This window comes from Triturus cristatus, chromosome 9 (assembly GCF_964204655.1).
Source record: "Triturus cristatus chromosome 9, aTriCri1.1, whole genome shotgun sequence".
NCBI lineage: Eukaryota > Metazoa > Chordata > Amphibia > Caudata > Salamandridae > Triturus > Triturus cristatus.
In genome coordinates, this window is record NC_140592.1 from 71,149,883 (window position 1) to 71,171,021 (window position 21,139).

The 21,139-nt window shown below is 42.5% G+C and overlaps 1 protein-coding gene across 2 annotated transcripts in view; it reads right to left on the reverse strand.

Annotated features, from left to right (window-relative positions):
• The window catches only part of ALDH1L1 (aldehyde dehydrogenase 1 family member L1), a 165,068-nt gene that overhangs the window by 75,124 nt on the left and 68,805 nt on the right, over positions 1-21,139 (reverse strand). For both annotated transcript variants that reach the window (XM_085624422.1, XM_085624423.1), the window contains exons 4-5: positions 20,755-20,920; positions 1,615-1,716 (exon numbers count right to left, since the gene is read on the reverse strand). In XM_085624422.1, the coding sequence (XP_085480548.1) occupies positions 1,615-1,716; positions 20,755-20,920 (268 nt within the window). The remainder of the gene's footprint in view (positions 1-1,614; positions 1,717-20,754; positions 20,921-21,139) is intronic.

The following is a 21,139-nucleotide window of genomic DNA, read 5'->3' on the forward strand; positions in this document are numbered from 1 at the left end:
TCTTGCATGTATGCGAAGGGGAATGGGGAAAAACCTACTTTCCATATGAGCTGAAATTAGCAACATAAGTCCTTTTAGAACTTCGCCAAAATTTTCAATAGGCTCACAGCTGCAACAGGAGCCTCTTGCCACCAAATTGCTACCTCCATGATAGAGATGGAAATGCATGCAACACGTCCATTCCTGGAACCTGTGTACTCTGAAGAGGACTGCAGCTCAACAGCTGTCCAGATAGCATAGACTAATCTAAAAGTGTTCCGGTATCAAGCATGCAAAAAGGTCATACCCACACATGAGCACATTTTTGTGTATCAAGTCTTGTACATTTATATTCAAACACATGTGATGAGAATGCCTTTTGTGATATCACTGCCATGCCTGGATCTATTTTCTTTTTGGATCCCTCTGAACCGGGAAACAGCCTTTACAACGAGGTTTCTACCACGTGATGCCTTTACCACATGTATGCCTTTACAATGCATGCCTTTACCACACATTTAAGGGAAGTTGGGGGGGTGTGGGAGGTCTCCTCCCACAAATACATTGTTTTTATATATATATATTGTGTGGTAATGGCATGTGTTGTAAAGAAATACAGGGTAAAAAATGCGCTGTTAAGGCATGTGATGTATTTCCCTGTGTTGTCCGACTGAACCACTCTTATGTCTGGATTCACAAAGCTTTTCTCTGTGAGTAAGCATGCCTTATTCCTGAAAATACATAATTAAGTGACACTTGACTAAAACTCAAATACTGACACAGAATGCTTTCTGAATCAGAGCTCAACATTCAAGTATAATTCACACCTACGACAGGAGTAGGTTACAACAACTCATCAGAAATCTTTGTGTATTGGACCCCTTAGGCTGCTATGTCTGGATGACAGAAGAAATTTGCAGGTTTAGGGCCAGAGACCGTTTATGTAGGTCCCATGTCACAAAAATAACCTTTATTACCAAATGATATTGTCTTGGTTCAAGACAGACGTGACTGTTCTTCTTTGCTTAAGACATGTAAGATTGTATTAGAACATTGAAATGTTTAACGCTTCAACCCATTTTGCCTTGTGACTCAGGTGGCACAGGTATTTGTTTAATAGCTCTGTGAGGTCCATGCATGCCGTGCACAATTATACCAATTCAGCATGCTGACCTGTGTCATAAACGTAATTTTTGTTACATGCTGTGGGTAAAGAGTATCTTCCAGACCTGCAAGGGCCACAGAGTCAAGTACAGCTGGATATCAGTATGTTTGCTACAGGAGGCACCCACAGAACTACCAACCAATATTTGTGGTTTTGCCATCCAGCTCACAACCTCTCCAGTCATGTCTGCCTGAAGAATGCACACCACCAAGAACTGGCTCGACATGTATGATTGTGAGACTGTTGTCAGAATCGGCAGGAACCAAGATTGTAGACTTGTTGCAATAAAAATGTGCCTTTCCATAATCACAAAGGACAGAATAATGATGCTGGTCAGACATTTGCTGTATCGGTGGGCGGCCATCCGTTACAATAGAACACATCCTCTGAAGGTCCACTGCCAACCTTCACGGGTGACTATAGACAGCATATTTATCTAGTACACGTAGGGCGTCATTTGACAAGGTCACCTTTGCAGTCTCCTTTTTCTGGATGGGATCGTAGGTGGCTCCTTCAGTTGGTTGTGTAATTTTGGGTGCCGACCCATCAGCGATCATCCTCACAGCCTCCACCTGCAAGAACACAGATGGCTGTCACGTTATACGGTCTATGGTTGTAATTAGCTATAAGAAAACCAATCCCCTCCCAGGACAAAAACACTTTCTCATACAGCTCCCTGTTTAAAGTCTTGAAAAACAAAGAGGATATGCCGTGTACCAAACAACAGTTGTGTATTCATAAACACAAAAGTAGGCTTCACCCAAACTATGTTTCAAAGGTAAATCAAAGAACCAACACAGTTACATCCTCATCGCCAGGATTACTGGTACAGGTTTACTCTAGTTGATAAAGTACACTTTAAATGGACGTTGCCAGCTCCACAGGCAATGTACACGTCTGACTTTGGAGTAATCACAGATCACAAATATTATTGTGTAGCACACAAATACATAGGTTGCCTACTTTAGATAGTGGAAACATGCAAGAACAGCAATTAAAATTTCCGTACAGAAATGTCATTTGAAAGTCATCACTCGGCTATAAGAAGGATGCACTGTTAAAGAATACTTTTGATTAAAAAGTATTTGAAATGTAACTATGGAAATGTATTCATACTGGTATGCCTACTAGACTACTACTTTTAATATCAGCTTAGTTGTTTTGATCACATTTTAATCACATTTGCAATGTATTCAGATATGTTAGTGGGATTTGTAGGCCTTCTTGCCTGCAAGAGTCAAAGCATCAATTCCACCTTGACACTCGTAAGCAAGAAGGTTGAAAACCCTGTTAGCTCAACAAGTAAACCTCTGGTATATATGTCTTATTTAAAGCCTCCCAACTGTTTTCTCATGAGAAACAGGGACACTTGTCTGAGCTCCTGTTATCTGCAGTTTCACTCCCAACTAAGTGACTTCTTTGCCTAAGCAAAGAAAATATATAAAAGTAATGTGATTTCTAGACAAGTTAGCATTATATACTCAACACCTTTTTGAAGGCAAAGCTATGTTGGTTTGTTCCAAGATTAGTAACTCCTTCGATTTTGTTACTAAACATGTTCCAGACTTTGAGAGAACATGTTTTGAAAGACAGTGATATTTATTTAACCCCTTCGACGCGCATGACGGAGTGGTTCCATCATGCACGTCGGTTGCGCTGTGCGCATGACGGAACCGTTCCGTCATGGCCCCGCCCGCGCACGGAACCTTCAGCGTGGCGCGGAAATCCGTGCCGCGCTGAAGGGGTTAACAGGACAGTCTGGATTTGGGGACATGTGGAGAGAAGAATAAAGAAATAGGGAAGCTTGGTTTATGGATAAGAGAAAGGTTTGACGTCTGTACTGAGATACCACAAAGAGCTTTTTGATGTATTGCGATGATCCATGTACTCATAGAATATACACAGAAAAAGGGCAACACAAGAGGTCAGAGAAACTGGAGAAACTCTCAGATAGCTACTGGCCTATTGTGCTTGATACCTATAGCTGCATAAAATGCAAACATCACAGATCTAAATCCCATCGGGCGTCCTTAGCATCTTATCATTCTGCAGTTGATTAATGTGAATAAATTTGGTTGGAAGTACACCTGGTACCACAGTGCTTACACTACTGGTGAGTTTGAACTTATATGAAGCACTATATAAAAGCTAATTTATTGTCATGAAATCCTTTAGAGAATGCTTTTGGACTACTTCAGGTGAGATTAGGAGGCTGGCTTACAGCAATCTATATCTAACATGCGAATGACTATTATCGTTAATGTATTTGCGGAAAGATTTTACTACCAGTAGGCAAGCATCCTGAAAATGTTTTACAGTTCTGGAGATCAGCAGTAGAAAATATAAAGTCATAATCTCGTTTTTTTGTAACATTTCCTAGTGTTAAAAATTAGGGTAAGAGAAGGACAACCTAGGTGGACTTTGTGTGTGGTGAGGATTACAAATGAACAGGAGTTTCGGGTGTATGCAGAGTTGGTGGTCTTTAGAAGTCTGTGCACTTTGGCAGGTGATATCAAATAAAATATTACCAATATGCCAGCTATAAAGGTTGTAGTATGAACTTGAGATTCCAACATTAGTATGTTATAGATGAGTAGTAACATCAAACAGAGAGAAGGACAAATTAACAGATTTGCTCGGCACATCCAGGAAGACAATGAGCCTTAGATGCTTTGTGGCAGGTACAATAAATGCTACATTGGTAGACAGGAAGTAGCTTCTGGATGTTGGCCCACCAACATGTGATGCTATAGATGTTCAACATTACTGGCATTAGACCAAAAACACATGCCAGAGCATACAGTAATATAATATAGCCCAAGCTAATTTCCTTGTTAAGGCGTACCATGGACTTCACTCAGTTTCCAGTCCTGCCTTCCGTGTCTCTCATCTCATGTGCATTTGCCTTGAATGCTATTACGCTTGGGTGGATTTGATTTCAAGACAGGCCTCTTTACAGGAGTGTAGACGCAGAAGTCTGAACGAACGCAAGGTACCCTTTGGGTATATTATCACGTTTTCAGTCTCTATTTTATGAGACATGGGAATTGGGCAGTATTATTTAGTACAAAGAAGACAAACAAAGAATTGAAAGAGGTGAATATGTCTTCCAGTATCGCTATGCGTTGACAAAGGCTCATTGCTTTGTTAAGGAACCTATATCTTATATAATGGTGGCAAGATGTATGGAAAAGGTCCCAGTCTTTTCCGTGATGTAACATTATTGCGATGGTGAGAAGCCATTGTCTTGAAATAATTGCCAGCCATTTAAATTGGGGGTCCTGAGCCAAAGATATTGGCCTCTGGCAATGATGAAGGACAATTATCTTCAATATACTGCTCACTCGCCCAGTCAATATGCTTGTTGGGGTCTGGGTACATATTTTATGTTCCTTGACCCTCCCACATTTCACACTGGCGGCACACTGATAGTTTAAGAGCGTGCGGCTCACGGCCAAACTGCTACTTTTTAACGCCAAGAGATGGTACGGAGGGGGGAAACAATCAGATAAATACTGAGAGCAACCTGCATGCGGTGAGTCGCAGTAAGCATACGCTGAATTCCCCCTCCCCATGTAGTTTGTAGGTTTCCCACATCAGACACACTAAGTCTGAACTTAAGCCAGAAACCTTTGCTACCGCTGTCAGTATTTCTGACACGAGGAGTGAAGGGATGAAGTCAGTCCCCCTACACGGGTATCTGAAGTTGCTAAAACCACTCCTGCATCACTTTGAACATCAACCACTGCTGGCTGCCGTCAATGATATGCAAAGAACGAAATGCGACACAGAGTAATTACCAGTGGCTGAAATTAATTAAAGCTTTCTATGCAAGATTCACTGCTGCTCCATTGTTTGCAACAGAGGTCATATCATTTGCATATTCAAATACACTTTAAAAAGTAATAAGCATGATTCACTCTCCATATGTGTTAGCCGGGTTCCATTTTATTGGCCCTTACTCCAGCATTATGGGCACTAATTCTGCACTGCTTGATGCATTTATCTTGTAAAAAAAAAAAACAGAATTTAACTGTGTGATTTCAGGTGAAAGTCAAAATGATGTACACAGATTACACATTTTTGGGCTTCACAAAACATTTTAGGAGTACTTTTGTACATCTATGCAAATCGTACATTTCCCAACTTTCTGCATGTGGCTGGATTTCAAAGCAACATACTAGTGTTCTGAGTGAGAAACCTTTTTGGTAAAATTCTTGTCTTTGCTTATGCTTAGCACTGACTCGTCAGGCCAGACCATGGTTTTACAGTCCCCAGTGGACCAGTCTTCTAGTCTGGATGCTGCTGAAGGCACCAACTCTGACTGTGTGGAACTCCCCAAGTCTTTAGGGATAGTGCCTGCAGCTGGGATCCTTTACAGGAGTTCTCATCACTTTAAGAGCTTCTACAAGTATTTTCTTTTAACAATAATCCTTGTCTACTGCGTTGGCAATGAAGAAATTGCATCAGTAAAGCAGAACCTGTCAGGGCAGCTCAGTGACTCTGCTTTATACCATACAACTCGAAGGGATTAGTAATGCTCGCACTATTAGAGCTTGGTGGGAGACTGTTACAGTCAGAAGCTCGGAGGATGGCAGAGCAGGCCAATATAGCGACTATTTATCTCCTGAAGACACTAAGTTTAATACAATGCACTTATCGATGCAAGTTCATAAAGCTTGCCACAGCTAGCTGTAAAGAAGTCAATCGAGAAACATGTATGCTTACCTGAAACCTTTAGTTCCTTATTTCACCTTACAGTAAGAATTATCAGTTGGAAGCATTCAAGCAGTAAGGCCTCTTCTCAGCCCTATGCAAAATTAGGGGCCTATTCACAAAGGCGTTTTCGAGTATGTAAAGTACGTCCTCTTACATGCCTCGGTGAATTAGCCCCAAAACATCTAAAATGGGAAAATTCAGGGAATAGTCATACATAATAAGTACAAATAGAAAGGACTGTGCCTTCTTTGCACTTTTACTAAAAGAGTTGGATTTTTTGGGCCCGATTCACAAACGAATGTAAGAGTACGTAAACGAGTACTCCAGTAGTACTGTCTCCTTTGTGACTCATCCCCAAACAGTGCTTCTGTCAGGAAGCTTCATCATTTATACTGGCCATGAACCGGATCACTATGGGCTGTCCAACTGACTTTTACTGACTTTTAGACCAGTTGGCTTGCATTTATCATGTATGTCAACCTTCATAAGAAGTTCTTGGTGGGCAATTGCTAGCACTGGAACTGGTGTTGCGCAACAGAGCCCTGCCTCGCTGTCACCTGGTAACAATGACTTACAACGAGGTGTGCCTCAGGAAAGATCTCATGCAAGACTTAAGTCCGATGTCTCCAATTAGGAAATCATTAGTCTCTGAGCAGAGGCCTTGGTTTGAGAGTAGTTGCACACCACGGCCTTGGGTGATCTGAGTCTCTTAGTGCCATGTAATGGCCAGAAACAGTAATACCAGGACGCAATCTGAATATTCGTCAAAAAAGCAAAGTCAGTTCAAGGCCCTTGAACTGGAGCCTGATCAAAGTGATTAAAACCCCAAGAAAGTGACTGAAAAAAAACCAGTCCCTCTATCGGTCTCCAAGACATGTAGGCAAGATGTACGACATTTTTTAGCGGTCACAAACGGGATATTTGCCCGTTTGCGAGCGCTAAATTGGTCTGTGCAATCAACAAACCCTACTTTGCGAGTCGGTAACCTATTATCGACTTAGAAAATAGGGTTTGCGACTCGCTTTTAGGAAGGGGCGTGCCAAGGGCATCCCTTCCTAATAGTGACTCGCACTTCTATGTACGATTGTTTTGCAATTGCGGTCGCAAAACACTTGCAGTTTACCACCTACTTCAAGTAAGTGGTAAGCCACTTGCAAATGGGAAGGGGTCCCCAAGAGACCCCTTCCCCTTTGTGACTGGCAGAGAAAATATGTTTTTAAGAGCATGCAATGGTCCCACGGACCACTGCCTACTCTTAAAATATGAAACGGAAACATTTTATTTTTAAATGGATCCAATTTACCTTAAAGGAAAACGGGCTGCATTTTTTTAAAAAATACAGCTTTTTTAGGTCTCGCGCCTAGCATTGCAGTGCGTAGCACAGCTCGCGCAGCGCGAGATCTCTTGTACGGGGTTCTGAAAGCTGACCACATGCTCATGCGTGTGGTCAGGCTTTTGCCGGCTGCCATTGGCTTTAGCAAATGGGCAAAGGCGGGCGCATGTCCCGCCTTTGCTCTGCCCATTCCCATCGATTTCTAGCACGCGCATCAGCGTGGCACAGACGACAGGCTCCCTCGCCCCCGCTCCTCTGTGGTGCGCGCGCACCACTGGTTTCGATTCCCATGTCCGCTCCTCTGTGGTGCACGTGCACCACTGGGTTCGATTCCATGCTTATTTTATCTTTTGAAGTTGCATTACATTCCTGACAGTTCACAGTGTGATGACGCGCTCTAGATGGAGGGAGAGGTGGCGGTTTTCTGTTGACCCGGGTGCTTTTATATCGCATCAATTTTTATACAATATCAAGTATATCTGGAGTATGTATTAAAATCAGTAGATGCTCAAATACTTCGTTCTCCAAGAGGAATAAGGACTCATCGATGTGTAATTTAATCAATAGGTTTTAAGTACTGTTTGGCCCATTAAGGAGAACGTGCATGAAAATGTGGTCTTGCATATCTTTCAAAACTCAGGCACCTTAACAAATATGGCCTTCATGTCACGTCTTGCCAACCGTTCTTGTCCTTCTTCTAATCACTCACACTGCTTGTGCATAACGTTAACATAGGAAAAGGACACGTAAATGTGCGTTTTCCGCAAAGCCCTCCTTTCAGTCCTATGTCTCTTTCAAGGGTTCCCAGGCATCCGCACCACCCTCTCGCTGTAGCCTTTCACTCCTGCTAGAGAGTTCGTGCCGGTGCAGCTATGAGGTTCTAATCGTGGTGCTACGGAGGAACACGCAGAGCCGGCGAACGGTGGAGCCCGCGGGGGCAACGCTATGCCGGGCTTGAGGGAGGCCTGAGCATTTCTCCATCCCCAGCGTCATGGGGAATACAGTGACCTGCTGCGTTTCCCCACATGGAAGTCCCCGACTGAGACGGAGGGCTGGGGAGCAGCTGAACGACGGGGAGAGGCCTACCGGGAGCAGGAAGAGGGGATAGGCGAGGCGGACCCAGGGCCACACCTGCAGCACATCAGCGACCGCGAGTTCCCCGAAGGTGAGTGTTGTTATTTCCAGCAGCCCACCTTCATTAACTCATCCCCTACTTAGCCAGTAACAGTCACTCAAAACTGCCCAGTTTGTAGGGTAATCTATGTTTACCCTGTGCTCCCGCCCTCCCCTAAATCAGTTGAAGGGTCTTATCCTGTTCGCACTTTCACTAAATCTTCTGCAGAGGTGAGTATGTGCTGCTTTCATAGGTATGCACCTTAGTTGTAGTTACATTGGCAAATCCAGTAGAGCAGGCTTTAATGTGATAAACAGCATTTGTGCATTTACACAGCTTTTGTGGATAATGTACCTCAGTTTGCATGGGTTGGCACATTAAAGCCAGATGTATTTGCTTTTGTTGATGCTTGCCTTTTTTCCAATGGATTTTATAGGTATATATTTATTTTCTTAAAACTATGCACACATCTTTCAGACAGTTTTATTTATAAATATATTACTTTTAAACATTACTTTATTGTATAATATATAAAACCAATAGCGCAAAGTTTAATAATGCGAGACCTATTGCATTGCAAATGCTTGTTTAAAAAGCAGTCACAGACATGGTGGTCTGCTGACACCTGCAGGCCACCATCTCTATGAGTACTGGCCATTCCCAATGGGGTCGCAAATTGTGACTATTAATGAGGCTGGTCGTTTGCGACCCCATTGTGAATCACAAACAGTGTCTGAGACACTGTTGTACATTCCATTTTGCGAGTCGCAAAACGCCGCAATTTGTGACTCGCAAAATGGAATGGTCGTATATCTGGCCCCCAATCCTTTTTGGAATCAAACTTACCGAAATGAAACAGAGAGAAAGTATTTCAGAGCTGGATAATGATTTTGGGGATTTTCCTTCTAAGATGCGATCGTCACTGAATCCCCATTACCGTTCACTCCAGTTCTGTATCAGTTTGCGGTGTAAAATATTGAAGGAAACAATAAAAACAACCATTTTGGAATTCATTTCCCCTTTCATTGAGTGAATGAAGTGACTTGTTAAGTGCAGTGAATACCCAGAGGTGTCTTGGCACTGAAAATAGCAGGATCAGTGAGACCCAGAAGACATCTTATTGTTTAAATGGCCAGGTTTTTAAAGATTTTCTAAAACTTGATAGGGAAGTAGCGGCTTTGAGGTCTGAGGCAGTTGATTCCGGTTCAAGGCCGCGCAGGAGACGAAGCTCCTGTCACTTCAGGAGGAAGGTTTAATGGGAAGAACAACCAGATTACTGTCGGAGATGGAAAGGAGAGTCCTGCCAGGTTTACATCCTATTAATCTCTCCTTTGGATAGATAGGCCCTTGTCTGTGATAAATCTTTAAAGACTATACACTGCTTCACAGGCAGCCAGTGAAGCCTGCGAATGGCTGAGGATGCAGCATGGAATCTGGGGACATTCAGAAACATGCAGGCTGCCACATTTTGCAGAGTTTGAAGTCTGTTTAAAGAACCTTTCAGCATATTCTGGTATAGTCTGTTGCAATAGTCTAGCCTTGACAGGACTAATGCAATAACAACAGTCTTCAAAAGGTCAAATGGAACAAATTTAGCAATTAATTGGAAGGATAGAGACATAAACTTAATTTTGTATAATTTAATTTTACTGAGGGGCTAGTACACTTTCTATGAACTATTCGGCAGATATTGCACTTTTATTTGAAGAAATGAGACCTCGAAAGCTATTATCTGGTTGCTCAGTTACTGCACCTACTACTTTTTAAATAGGTACCCAATGCAATGTCTTCTGCTGGGATTTACAAACCAATGCAAATCACGATTTGTGCTGCTTTATAATAAAAAGTAACACAATGCAGGGCATTGGGCTGCCTTGTGATATTTTGCCCTACGAGGCGTTCTATGGGTGGTGCATGGAAATTCCTGTACATCCACCCATGGGTTTTGATGTAAATCTATATTTATATAGACATGTAGACATGAATGTGTGACAAAATGGTGCACCTGCCTGGAGCTGGCATACAGAGGACCTTAATCTTTATTGCTCTTAATTTGCATCACACATAGATAGCCTTAAAGAGTGATTTTTGTGGAGGTAGGGACCCCTTCCTGCACAAAAACTATGCAGACCACGATGAAGACATCCTTGCACTGTTACGCAGGGTTGCTGCATAGGTGCATGGCTTCATAAAGTGCGACAGAGCATGGAGAGCCCACAACTGAACCATTTCTTTGTAGATATGGCGTAGTTCAGCTCTATCCAGTTCACACAGCGAAACAACTTGACTTGCTGCCGAGTTCCACGAGCTCATAGTAAATCTGGGCCTTGCTGAATCACAACTACAGAAAGGTCAGTTCCTACTCTAGATCAGACTAAAACGAAAGAAGAGGGTGCTTTGACTACAATACCCAGGCAGAGCTTGGAAATCGCAGACGATAACCGCACTATTACATCTAACATAAAGCAGATGTCCTACCTCTTCTGTATAAAGCCCTAAACGATGAATGCCCAGACACAGAACTGAAAGTCGGAGATAAATGGAACAAAGGCCCACATGCATCAAAGCAAAAACCGGTCGCAAACGGGAAGATTCTCAGAATCTGCCCCTTTGCGACCGGTTTTTTTGCATTTGGGATGCATCATCCCAAATGCAAAAATCGCAATTTAAGTAATCTCTAAATTGTGATTACTTAAATTGCGATTGCATTTAAGGAATCTCAAATTGAGATTCCTTAAATGCAATGCATTAAAGTAAAAATATTAGCGATTTCGCTAATAGGGGAGCAAATTACCATGAAGTTGAACTTCATGGTAATTTGCAAAAACTTTGAAAAATGCACTAAAGTGCATTTTTCAAAGTTCCATTTTACACACACACATGCCCTTGGGGCATGTGTGTGTGCAAGATGTACTCATATGCAGATTTCAGGGGTGCAACAGGGTGTCCTTTTGACACCCTGGCACCCTTGAAATTGCATGAGCAATTTGCGATTCTCTAATTGAGATTCGCAAATTGAGAAAGTCTTCCCATTCATTCCTATGGGCCTCTAGGCCCATAGGAATAAATGGGGAGGTATTCCTTAATTGCGACTCGCAATTTGCGAGTAGCAATTAAGGAATGTTTAGAAATCGCTATTTTGTAAGCGATTTCTACATGCATAGCCTTTTGCTATTCCTTATTAGTGAATCCTTATTTTTCGCTATTAAGGAATCGGAAATGGCATTGTTGATGCATGTGCCAGAAAGTCCACTAACTGACAGGCCATTGCACTAAGATATGATAAAGCTATCTCCCATAATGAAAGGTTTCAATTGTTACAATAGCAGTATCAATGCAGATTCTATTACAACCCAAAGATCCCTAATAACATATAACCAAACAAGTGAGATGCTTGTCCATATGGTGCTGCCCTACTACACATGATATGGAAATGTGGTAAATTAGGGGAGTACAGGGATGTAGTGTTGAGAAGGCTCCAAGGAACAGTATAAAATATAAAGCAACTAACTGTGGGGCACTGCCTTTTAAAAACATTACAATACAGATCTGTGTGCTTGGGGTAGGCCCTTGTAAAGGGCATAGAATGTTACCGAATGGAGAATAGAAACATGGAAAAATCAACAGTACCACTGCTCACAACATATAAATTACTATAATTGTAATGTATTGTTATAAAATGAATACAAATATTTCAACAAATCTAAACACAAAAGCGTGTTTTAACCCCTTCCCCGCTCATGACGGAACTGCTCCGTCATGAGCCGCGGTTGCCGTGTGCTCATGACGGAGCGGTTCCGTCATGCCGCGACCGTTGGCGGCCGCTCCGCCCACGCGGCGCTGTTTCCCCGCCTGTGCGGGGGGACAATGCAACTGGGCGGAGTCATGACGGAACCGCTCCGTCATGAGCACAGCTCAACCGTGGCTCATGACGGAGTGGCTCCGTCATGAGCACAGCGCCACCGCGCTGCCCCCCCACACCCCCCAGCGCTGCGGCGGAATTCCCGCCGCAGTGAAGGGGTTAATGACATTAGCTGATTGTGGCAAACGACAGTAATACTTAAACCGTTCAATAGAGAAGAAACAACTCAACGCTTTGCTTCTTACTTCAAAAGTGCATATCATGGTCAAGCTTCAGGAAGCCCAGAATGAGGCCACAAGACACAGAAGGCATATTTCATAAACAGGTCATGTCTTGTTGCCCCTAGGATCTTTGAATGGCAGGCCCAAGCAGTAAGGCAGATATGAATCAGCTGGCATGGTTTAAAACATGCTTCTGGTTCAAGGCCCCACAGCTAGCAGTCTGCCAGAAGCCTTTTGACCATGTCTCATCATTGCAGTAGTTTGCTTTCCTAGAAAGTGACCGGGAAAGAGAGACTGTTAGGGAGCGGTAGGTACCCCCATGTTACAGGGTGACAGGGGATGTGGTGCCCGTATAAGGAAGAACCATGACCGCAGACATAAGATGGAGGTTGCGATGAAAACCCAGTGATGGGGAGGGTGAACAGAGGCCACGGCCTAGGAGTAAATCACCCAGCACAGGGAAGAACATGCAGCATAAGATAACAGATGGGACAGGAAAAGAGTGGGATTCAGTTGGTTAACAATGTCTAAGATCCCATACCTCATTGAAAATAATATTACAAAAAGAGGTTTATGTTTGGTTGCTTTAATTATGTACACTACATAAGTGATTTGGTTTTAGGTGTTTTTAGAGAGATCTCTAAGGTGTGAGTGAGTAACCAGTTGCTAGTAATATACATGTTAGCACATAGGGTTACATATCAATATGCTCGGGGGAAAATTAGTGTTAGTGGGTGGTGCAGGAAGCTGGCTCTTTATATAATATACCAAAAAGAGGTATATTGTGTAGAGAGCCAACATATCCCTTATGAGTGGAACGGGGCTTGCTTTAACAATCCCAAGGTGCTCTTGTGGTAGTGTGGTCGAGCAGCCTTAGGCTTATCAAAGAGGAATGTTAGACATTTGTTGCATACACACAGTCAATAAATGATACACACACAATACAATACAATACATTTTTTTTTATTTGATTCAGACCTCTACTGAGATCAACAAATACATACACATAAACTCATCCTTATTGAAATACAATCGCAAACAATTCATTATAAAAATAAAACAATAAAAATGCTTTAAAATCCGCCTGTGCAACCTTCTATTAAGTATAAATGTTACGATTATGTGCTCTCCTTTAAAACAATTTCAAGAAACTTTTTAAAAATGTAAACAAGTTATGACAGATTAATTCGTTAGCTGGAGAGTTACACAACGTAATTAAGTCATGAGCTAGAGTCGCTTTGTGCTTTAATTAGATAGGTTTTATGAATCTTCGTCGAGCCTCTACCATTCTCGAGTTTGGACAAATTAGCAAAACATGCAATTAATCTTGTGGTCCTCCGTTACACAGTTTACATATGCCTTTATTATTATTTATACCGTCCCAACTGGCTAGGTATGTTGCTAATGGGAGTATTCCCATATGTAAAAGAAGAATACACCATCTTACCCCGTGTTCTAATTGAAATTGTAAATAGGGCTGATGGGTTTTCAAATCTATGCCTTCAGCGAACGCTTTATACTGCTTTAGCTGAATGCAACATTCTTTGTCATTTTCGTAACTGATTCTGGGAGTCAGATTTTTTTTTAAAAGCTTCAAATGTGCTGGGGACCACTCCTGTAAAAGTGCTACAGTGCATTGAGAGACCTCAACAGCCTTTGACAAATTCCTATTAAACGTATACCTTGATGCTTCGTCTCTAAAAGTCTCCAATTTTAAGAGATACCTGAAAATGTCTGGTGCTGCATGTAATAAATTGTACGCCCACCTTAAGATGTTAGAAATTATTCGAGCGAAGATTCCCGTTAAAGATAATTCCAAACAAAGGGCTTGAACTGGTACCGACTGAGACACTTTTACTAATATTCGAAGTATGATTCCCTCCTTTACCTTTATAGATTGCCAGGTTTTAATTTGTGAAAATTCCATAGCATATGATAGAATCGGTGGGATTTTCATACTATAGACCTCCAACATAGCTTTAAAGTGTCTATTACCCGTAGTACGATACAGTCTCTGTAAAGCCCCTACATGAGATTCTGCCTTATGACTAAAATGGTGAAGGTGGGCTGTATCTTGTAGGTTATTCGTGAAAATACTGCCCAGATACACATACTCTTTTACTGTCTCAATTGGTTTGCCTCCTAATAACCATGTAAAAGATAAAGACTACCACTAAAAGGAAGAGCTTTTGTTTTAGTAATATTAGGCAGCAGAAAGTTTTCATTAGCATATTGGTTTAGTTCGTTCAGGTTTCTTTGCAGTCCTATTGGGGTACGATCGAATATAGCTATGTCATCGGCATACATTAAACAATGTAAATCAACTTGTGTCAGTTTCGGAGGGTGGTTTTTGATTCGGGAGAAACGCCCTGGTAGATCACTAATATAGATAGAGAATAATAAGGGAGCTAGTAGGCAGCCCTGTTTCAACCTGTTCTTCGTGGGAAATGATTCAGTTAGGCCCTTTTCGCCCCCCCCCATTTGAACTCTACACCATGTTGCCGTATGAAGGGAAATTATAATTGTTAAAAGATCTGTAGGAATCCCCAAATTTTCCAATTTTCTAAAGCAGTTGAAAAATCGATAAAAGCACAATATAACATTTGAGCATTTAACTTAACATATTTGTCAAGGACTGTTTGAAACACAGCAATATTATGCAGTGTAGAGTACTTTGATTGAAACCCAGCCTGGAACATAAGAATCACTTTATTCGAAAATGCCCAGTCTTTGAAATGTTCCAAGACATAAGCTGCAAAAGTTTTGCCTGTGGCGTCAATAAGGGCTATTTGTCTGTACTTGGCTGGATTCATTCTTGAGCCTTTTTTCAGGAGAGGAACCACTTCACTTACCCGCCATGATTCCGGTATTTCCCCACTTTGCAGACAGTATTGGAAGAGCGGGGATAAAAATTTACTCCAATCATCGGCGTTTTTTTGTATGACTTTAATTGAAATTCTATCTGGGCCCATCGCCGCTGATGCTCTGGCTGAGGTTATAAAAACTAATATTTGTGCAGCTGAAATTTTCATTGATTCCTGCTCACATTCTCTCTTCTGCTCATAGTCCTGTCTAGGAAGGATCTGATTTTGATGGTTAGGTTTATAGAGCCCAAGGATGTGTTTTTCCCAGTCAGATGACGAGACTGGTGTAGCTTGAATTGATTTTCGTATTCCCATTTGTGCGGTAATTATGTTCCAAAATGATTTATTATTTCTGTATTTTACTGCCAGTTGGATATCGACTCAAACATGGTTTCTTAAAGCTTGCCTCTCTCTCTCTTTTTTTCCGTTGACGGATTTTTCTCAGTTTTCTTATTTCTCCTTGTCTTAGGTCACAAAAGGAACGAAATTGAGTTCTAATCAGTCTATTTAGTTGTCGAGCGTTGTTATCTGCTTGTTTTACTTTTTGGAACTTTTTAAAGATCTCTTGCCTTGTTGGATTCACTTGAAGAGAGGTAACTACGGACTGTGTGATAGCTTAATATCGCTCTATAGGATTGTCTTCTCTATTTGCAGATGATGACAACACTTGGGTTATTATGTGATTTAATTTACTAGTCGCTTTGGAGCTCCAATGTATCCTTCCTGTTTTATGATTTATAACTGCCTGTCCCTCCAGAGAACTTAAAGACCACGAAGATGTATGCTGTGTGAAAACATCAATTTCTATGAGTAGTAATGCGTGGTCACTTTCATGGGTTTTCTGGGTAGATAATGATTGGACCTTCGAGAAAAAGTCTAAGCTACTGATAAAGTAATCAATTATTGAGGATTTAGTGGGTCCCAGCCTTGTGTATGCCGCTGGGATATCTCCATCAACTCTTCCATTTAAGATTACACTATTGATTGCTTCTATAGATGCTAGCAACATTTCCCTCTTTTGTCTGCTTTTATCTTTTCAGGAAAAACAGGAGTTGGTATTAAACATGCTTCTTCTTGAGGAGTTCTCCCCCTATTGTTGACTAGAGCGTTGGAAATGTTTCCGTTAAAATCCCCGGCCATTATGATCGTGGGATATCCCCTTGCTTCTAGCAATTGTTCAATTTTCTTAAATGCGGTTGTCAGGAGATGATCCTTTGAAGTTCCTTTTGGAATGTAAATGTTTAAAAGTAGCAGATTTGTAAGCGGCTCCATTCTTTCTTTCCGACACCTGATACTTATACATTGCACGTTTGGATCCGATAACTCAATGTCTTCCGGGTCCCAGTCTATCTCCCCTCTCAGAAGGATTGTTAGGCCTCCTTTTGAGTGTCCTCTTCTTGCGGCCTCTGCTACTTTAACAAACACAAAGTAGTCTTTTTGGGAGAACGTCGCCAAGGACCATGTGTCTTGTAAAAGTACAATAGAAGGTGAATAAAAGACATCTTGTCCGATGTTTTTCCTGCGATGTTCCATGACACTATTAATTGTCTATCGCTAAAAAGGCAATTTCAGTTCCTTTCCCGACTTATTCCTGTTCAGTGATCCTGCAATCCACGCCCAGGATTTTTCTTCCGAAAGCGCCGTTTGTATTATGTCATGATACACACACACTTTTATATAAGTTTTGAGACCAAGAACTTCGTTACGGGCAAGTACTTTGTAACAAAGCAATTTTGTAAAAAAAAGAAAAACAGGTACATATACTTGTATTGTCTTGGCTGTAATGTTATCCTATGGGGAAAAACACGTGTACTGCAAATGGGTATTTAGCAACGGCTTACAGGCCCACTTTTCTGGAGCAAAGGTAAGTATGGGGTATTCCAAAGCAGCACCAACAGGTCACTTCGGAAGGCTCTGGGGCATCCGGGTGCAAAGGAGCTTTACGGCGTCGGGTGTCCTGTTGGTTTCAATGGAAAACGGTCCTGGGGAAAAGGCTGCAAGCTGGGACTGGGGTGGTGGGGCAGATGCACAGGCATGTAGGGACACCGTAGGCCAACTTCTCCTCAGGCTGTAGGACTTGGTGCACTGGTGTCTTCAAGTGTTGGGTCCATGCCATGCAGGAGACCCTCTCAGTTGGGAGGGCCTGTACAAAGAGACTGAAGGCAGTGTCTGAAATTCCAGTCTGGGCAAACCCAAGGAGGGGTTTGACGCTGGTGGATCTCAGGACCTCGTTGGTACCGTTGGCCCACTTCGACTCAGGCTGGGGAGCACAGATACAGTTGTACTTTCCGGTGTAAAATTTTCACAATCCGGATTCCTCACAGTTCTTCTTGGGTGCCTGTAGGGTGGAGGAAAGTAGCTCTGCTACTCCACAGAAGATACTGGTTGTTCCTTGAAGTGCTGGCAGGCTTTTGGAGGCAGGGCAGCTGCAGGACGGGTCGTCTTTGGCACAATTGTCAGGGACAGCAGGCAGGCTGGGAGAGGTGCTGTCAAGTCAGTTGCTGCTCCTCAGTTCTTACTCCTCGGGGCTCTTCAGTGTCCTTCTTCTTCTTAGGTTGTCAGAATAGGCTTTCCTGGTACCAGGGGCTCACCTAAATACTAGACTTAGGCATGTTAAAGGGAGTGAAGGGTGGTAGCCGAGGCTACTTAAAACTTGGGATAATTACACTCCCTATATGACCACTTTCTGTTGGAAGTGGGCATACCTCCGTCCCAGAGTTCATAATTCTGCCATCACCAATATGGTCCAATTTTCCTAAAGCAGAGCACATCAGGCAGCTCACCCTAAGGGTGCGACTGGTCTGGTGGTGCACCACGCCTCCCTGCATATCTAATTTCCTACTTGTACTGGTGCCAAATAGGCCCCGGACAGGGGTTGGCATATCCCCTCTCTGGGGAAGCTGTGGTCACATATTAAAGGCGGCTGGGTCCTTTGAAGCCTTCTGCCTTGATATGCTGATTACTTAGCCATTCTGCTTGGAGGTGGTGACAACACCTCCTGCCAGTGCAGGCATTGTTTCTGCCCTCAGAGCGTAGGCTCTCACCTGCAGGGCGGTCAGAAACCTGTCTGTGATGGCAGGCTGGTCGACACCAGTCAGCCAGCACACTAGAGGCTGGTAGGTTTTCAAGGGGCACCTCTAAGGTGCCTTCTGTGTGCACATGTTAATAAATCCATCAATGGAATCAGTGTGGGTTTAATATACAAGGTGTTTAATACCAAACTCCATATATTTCCGTGAAGCCATCATGTAGCTGGGAAACTTGCTTTTACCAGTGTCAAGCACATGGAATTAAAATGGCTTCCCTGTTCACTTGTGATATATAAGAATTGACTTAGACATCACAGGGGCATATTTTCTCAGGCAGATATGCACACACATGTAGTATAGTGCACACTGCGTTTGGACTGTAAGGCCTTCTGGAGGGGTGGTTTACCTACACTGCATGCGGTGTCTGCAGGCATGGCACACAGGAATGTGTGCCATGTCGTGTTTTCACTTTTATCTGCACCAAAACAAGCAGCCTGCAATGGCAGTCTGCATGGGTTAGGTGAGGGGTCCCTTAGGGTGGCACAATACATGGTGCAGCCCTTAGGGACCCTCTTTAGTACCATAGACTAGGTACACGAGGTACCATTACTGGGCACTTAAAGGGGTGCTAAAGGCATAGCCAATTGGGGAAATAATTGTACAGCTTAGGAAAAATGATCTGTCACTGGGGACCTGGTTAAAAGGAACCCAGTGTACGTCTGCCAAAATTGCATCAGATACCTGGCATAAATTGGGGTGACCATGTCAAAAAGGGGGACATTCCTACAGGTGGGATTACTTTTCTACAGTCTAATGCATTTCATATGCGTGGGATAAGAAATAATTCAACAAGGTTAGTGTGGCACAATGTAGTTTTGGTGTGTGGGTTACTTTTAGTCTGTTCGTTGGCGGAAGTCAAGGGGGCTACTTTTGGTAAAAGCATTGCTTGACTGATGGGACTAAACGTCTAGTGTTAAGATGATCTTCAGGTCCCCCAGTCGGGATATGTCTGATTGAAAAGCGTTTTTTTAGTTTTAACCTGAAGTCATAGTTTTAACCTGAAGTCAATCAGGTTGGGGGCATTGGGAAGGCTAGAGATGGGATGAGGGTAATTTCAAAGTGTCAGCAACACTATCTCTTTGTGACGTGCAGGTGATTAGGAATTTCTGGGAATGGTTAGAATGTTGGCCTGGGCAGGTAGGAAGGGTGGCAAAGTGGATAGTATATGATTTAGTTTTATAGACTGCAGCTGACACTTTAAGACGTTTGCGGATGAAGAACAGTACTTTCAAGGAGATCAGTCTCTTTTGGAGAATTACAATTTAGTCAGTGGCTGTTTATACAAATGTGTCATAGATTAGGCCTGAGTTGACAATAGCAGCTTCTTCCATGGGTTAATGTGCTATCTGGACGCAGCACAATGCTCTCTTTTAGCAGTTGATGAAAGGTGGACTTGGCTATAGTCCTTAATTAGGGAGTTAAGGGTCATGTTCACATTTCATATCACATCTAGTTTTCTGCTTTTGGTTTTTATGGGGACCATCACTCCAAATGATTTGAAGAGTGGGCACTGAGTGTTCATTTGGTTGTGGGAGGAATGGGGGGTGAGGAGCTCCATGTACTAAAATGATTGTTTTTTGATCTTTTAAAGTGTTAAGCAGGTTTGGCCCATCTAATTAGCAATTGCTTTGAGTCCCTAAGATACACTGTCAAACTGGTGTCTGTTTCCTCTGATTTGAAGATATATTTGTGTGTTGTCTGCGTAGAGGTGGAAAGCCACCGAGCGGGCCTGAGAAGATTAATCAGTTCTTCATGTAGACACTAAATAAGACTGGGGAAGAACAGGAACATTATGGGTAGAAAGTTGATGAATCTGACTTTTTGACTCCAATAAAATTGTTTAGCTAGACGAGTGAGCTAAAGCTTAGACACAGCTTAGTAGAATGTATTGGATGGACCACGGTCAAGTTGGTGCTAGGTTTGAGAGGGATCAGAGGGTTGAGTGATTGCGTATCTGCCTGCTGGGCAGATTATCCCGTAATTGTGCTATTGCTGTCTCAGTTCAGTGTCTTAAGCGGAAAACTTGATTGAATAGTGTCAGAGACATTGCTATAGGCAATTCTGTGTTTAAGGCGGAGTTATCTTGGTTGGCTTTCAGTGCCAAAAGCACAATGAAGGTATTAGTTGTGCTTTATAAAAGACCTAACTTAACATACTGTGTAGGAGAGAAGCACAACAGCCAGTTGAAGATAAGGAAATGTAACATGTTGTAAGAGCTGCCCTGCAGGGCATTACACAAGTCAAGCGAGTAAACTTCCTGGTCAGAGATGGTGGAAAACACATGTGATACAGGGAATTTAGCGTCAGGAGACTGCCAGTGAGGAGACAGAGGTTTCAATCAAAATTCATCACCATCAATCCCTATAGATCATCATTTACAGAACCAAATGAGGACAATAAAATCTTACCATTCCTTTCACACCCTCAGGAAAAAGAAACCTGTTGTACAGTGAGTTGACTGTGTCATCCAGAAGCACCTCACACTCCCTCTGCAGCAGGATGGCCCCGGTGTCCAGGCCGTCGTCTGCCCAAAATACAGTGAACCCTCCTATCTTGTCCCCTTGAATTAGAGTCCTAGAAGAAAAAGAAGAAGTTCTCCCAATCTTGTTTCAAATATATGTTTCATCTAACTTTGAAAAGAAATATCTGGGGGCCTGATGTACAAATATTACATTAGCAAAAAACAATGGAAAATTGTGCACTTTTTGCAAATGCAATCTGATTTTCCAAACCAACCTATAACAGGTTGGTTCACAAAATACTGAATCTCATGGTAGTCACATAAATAATATT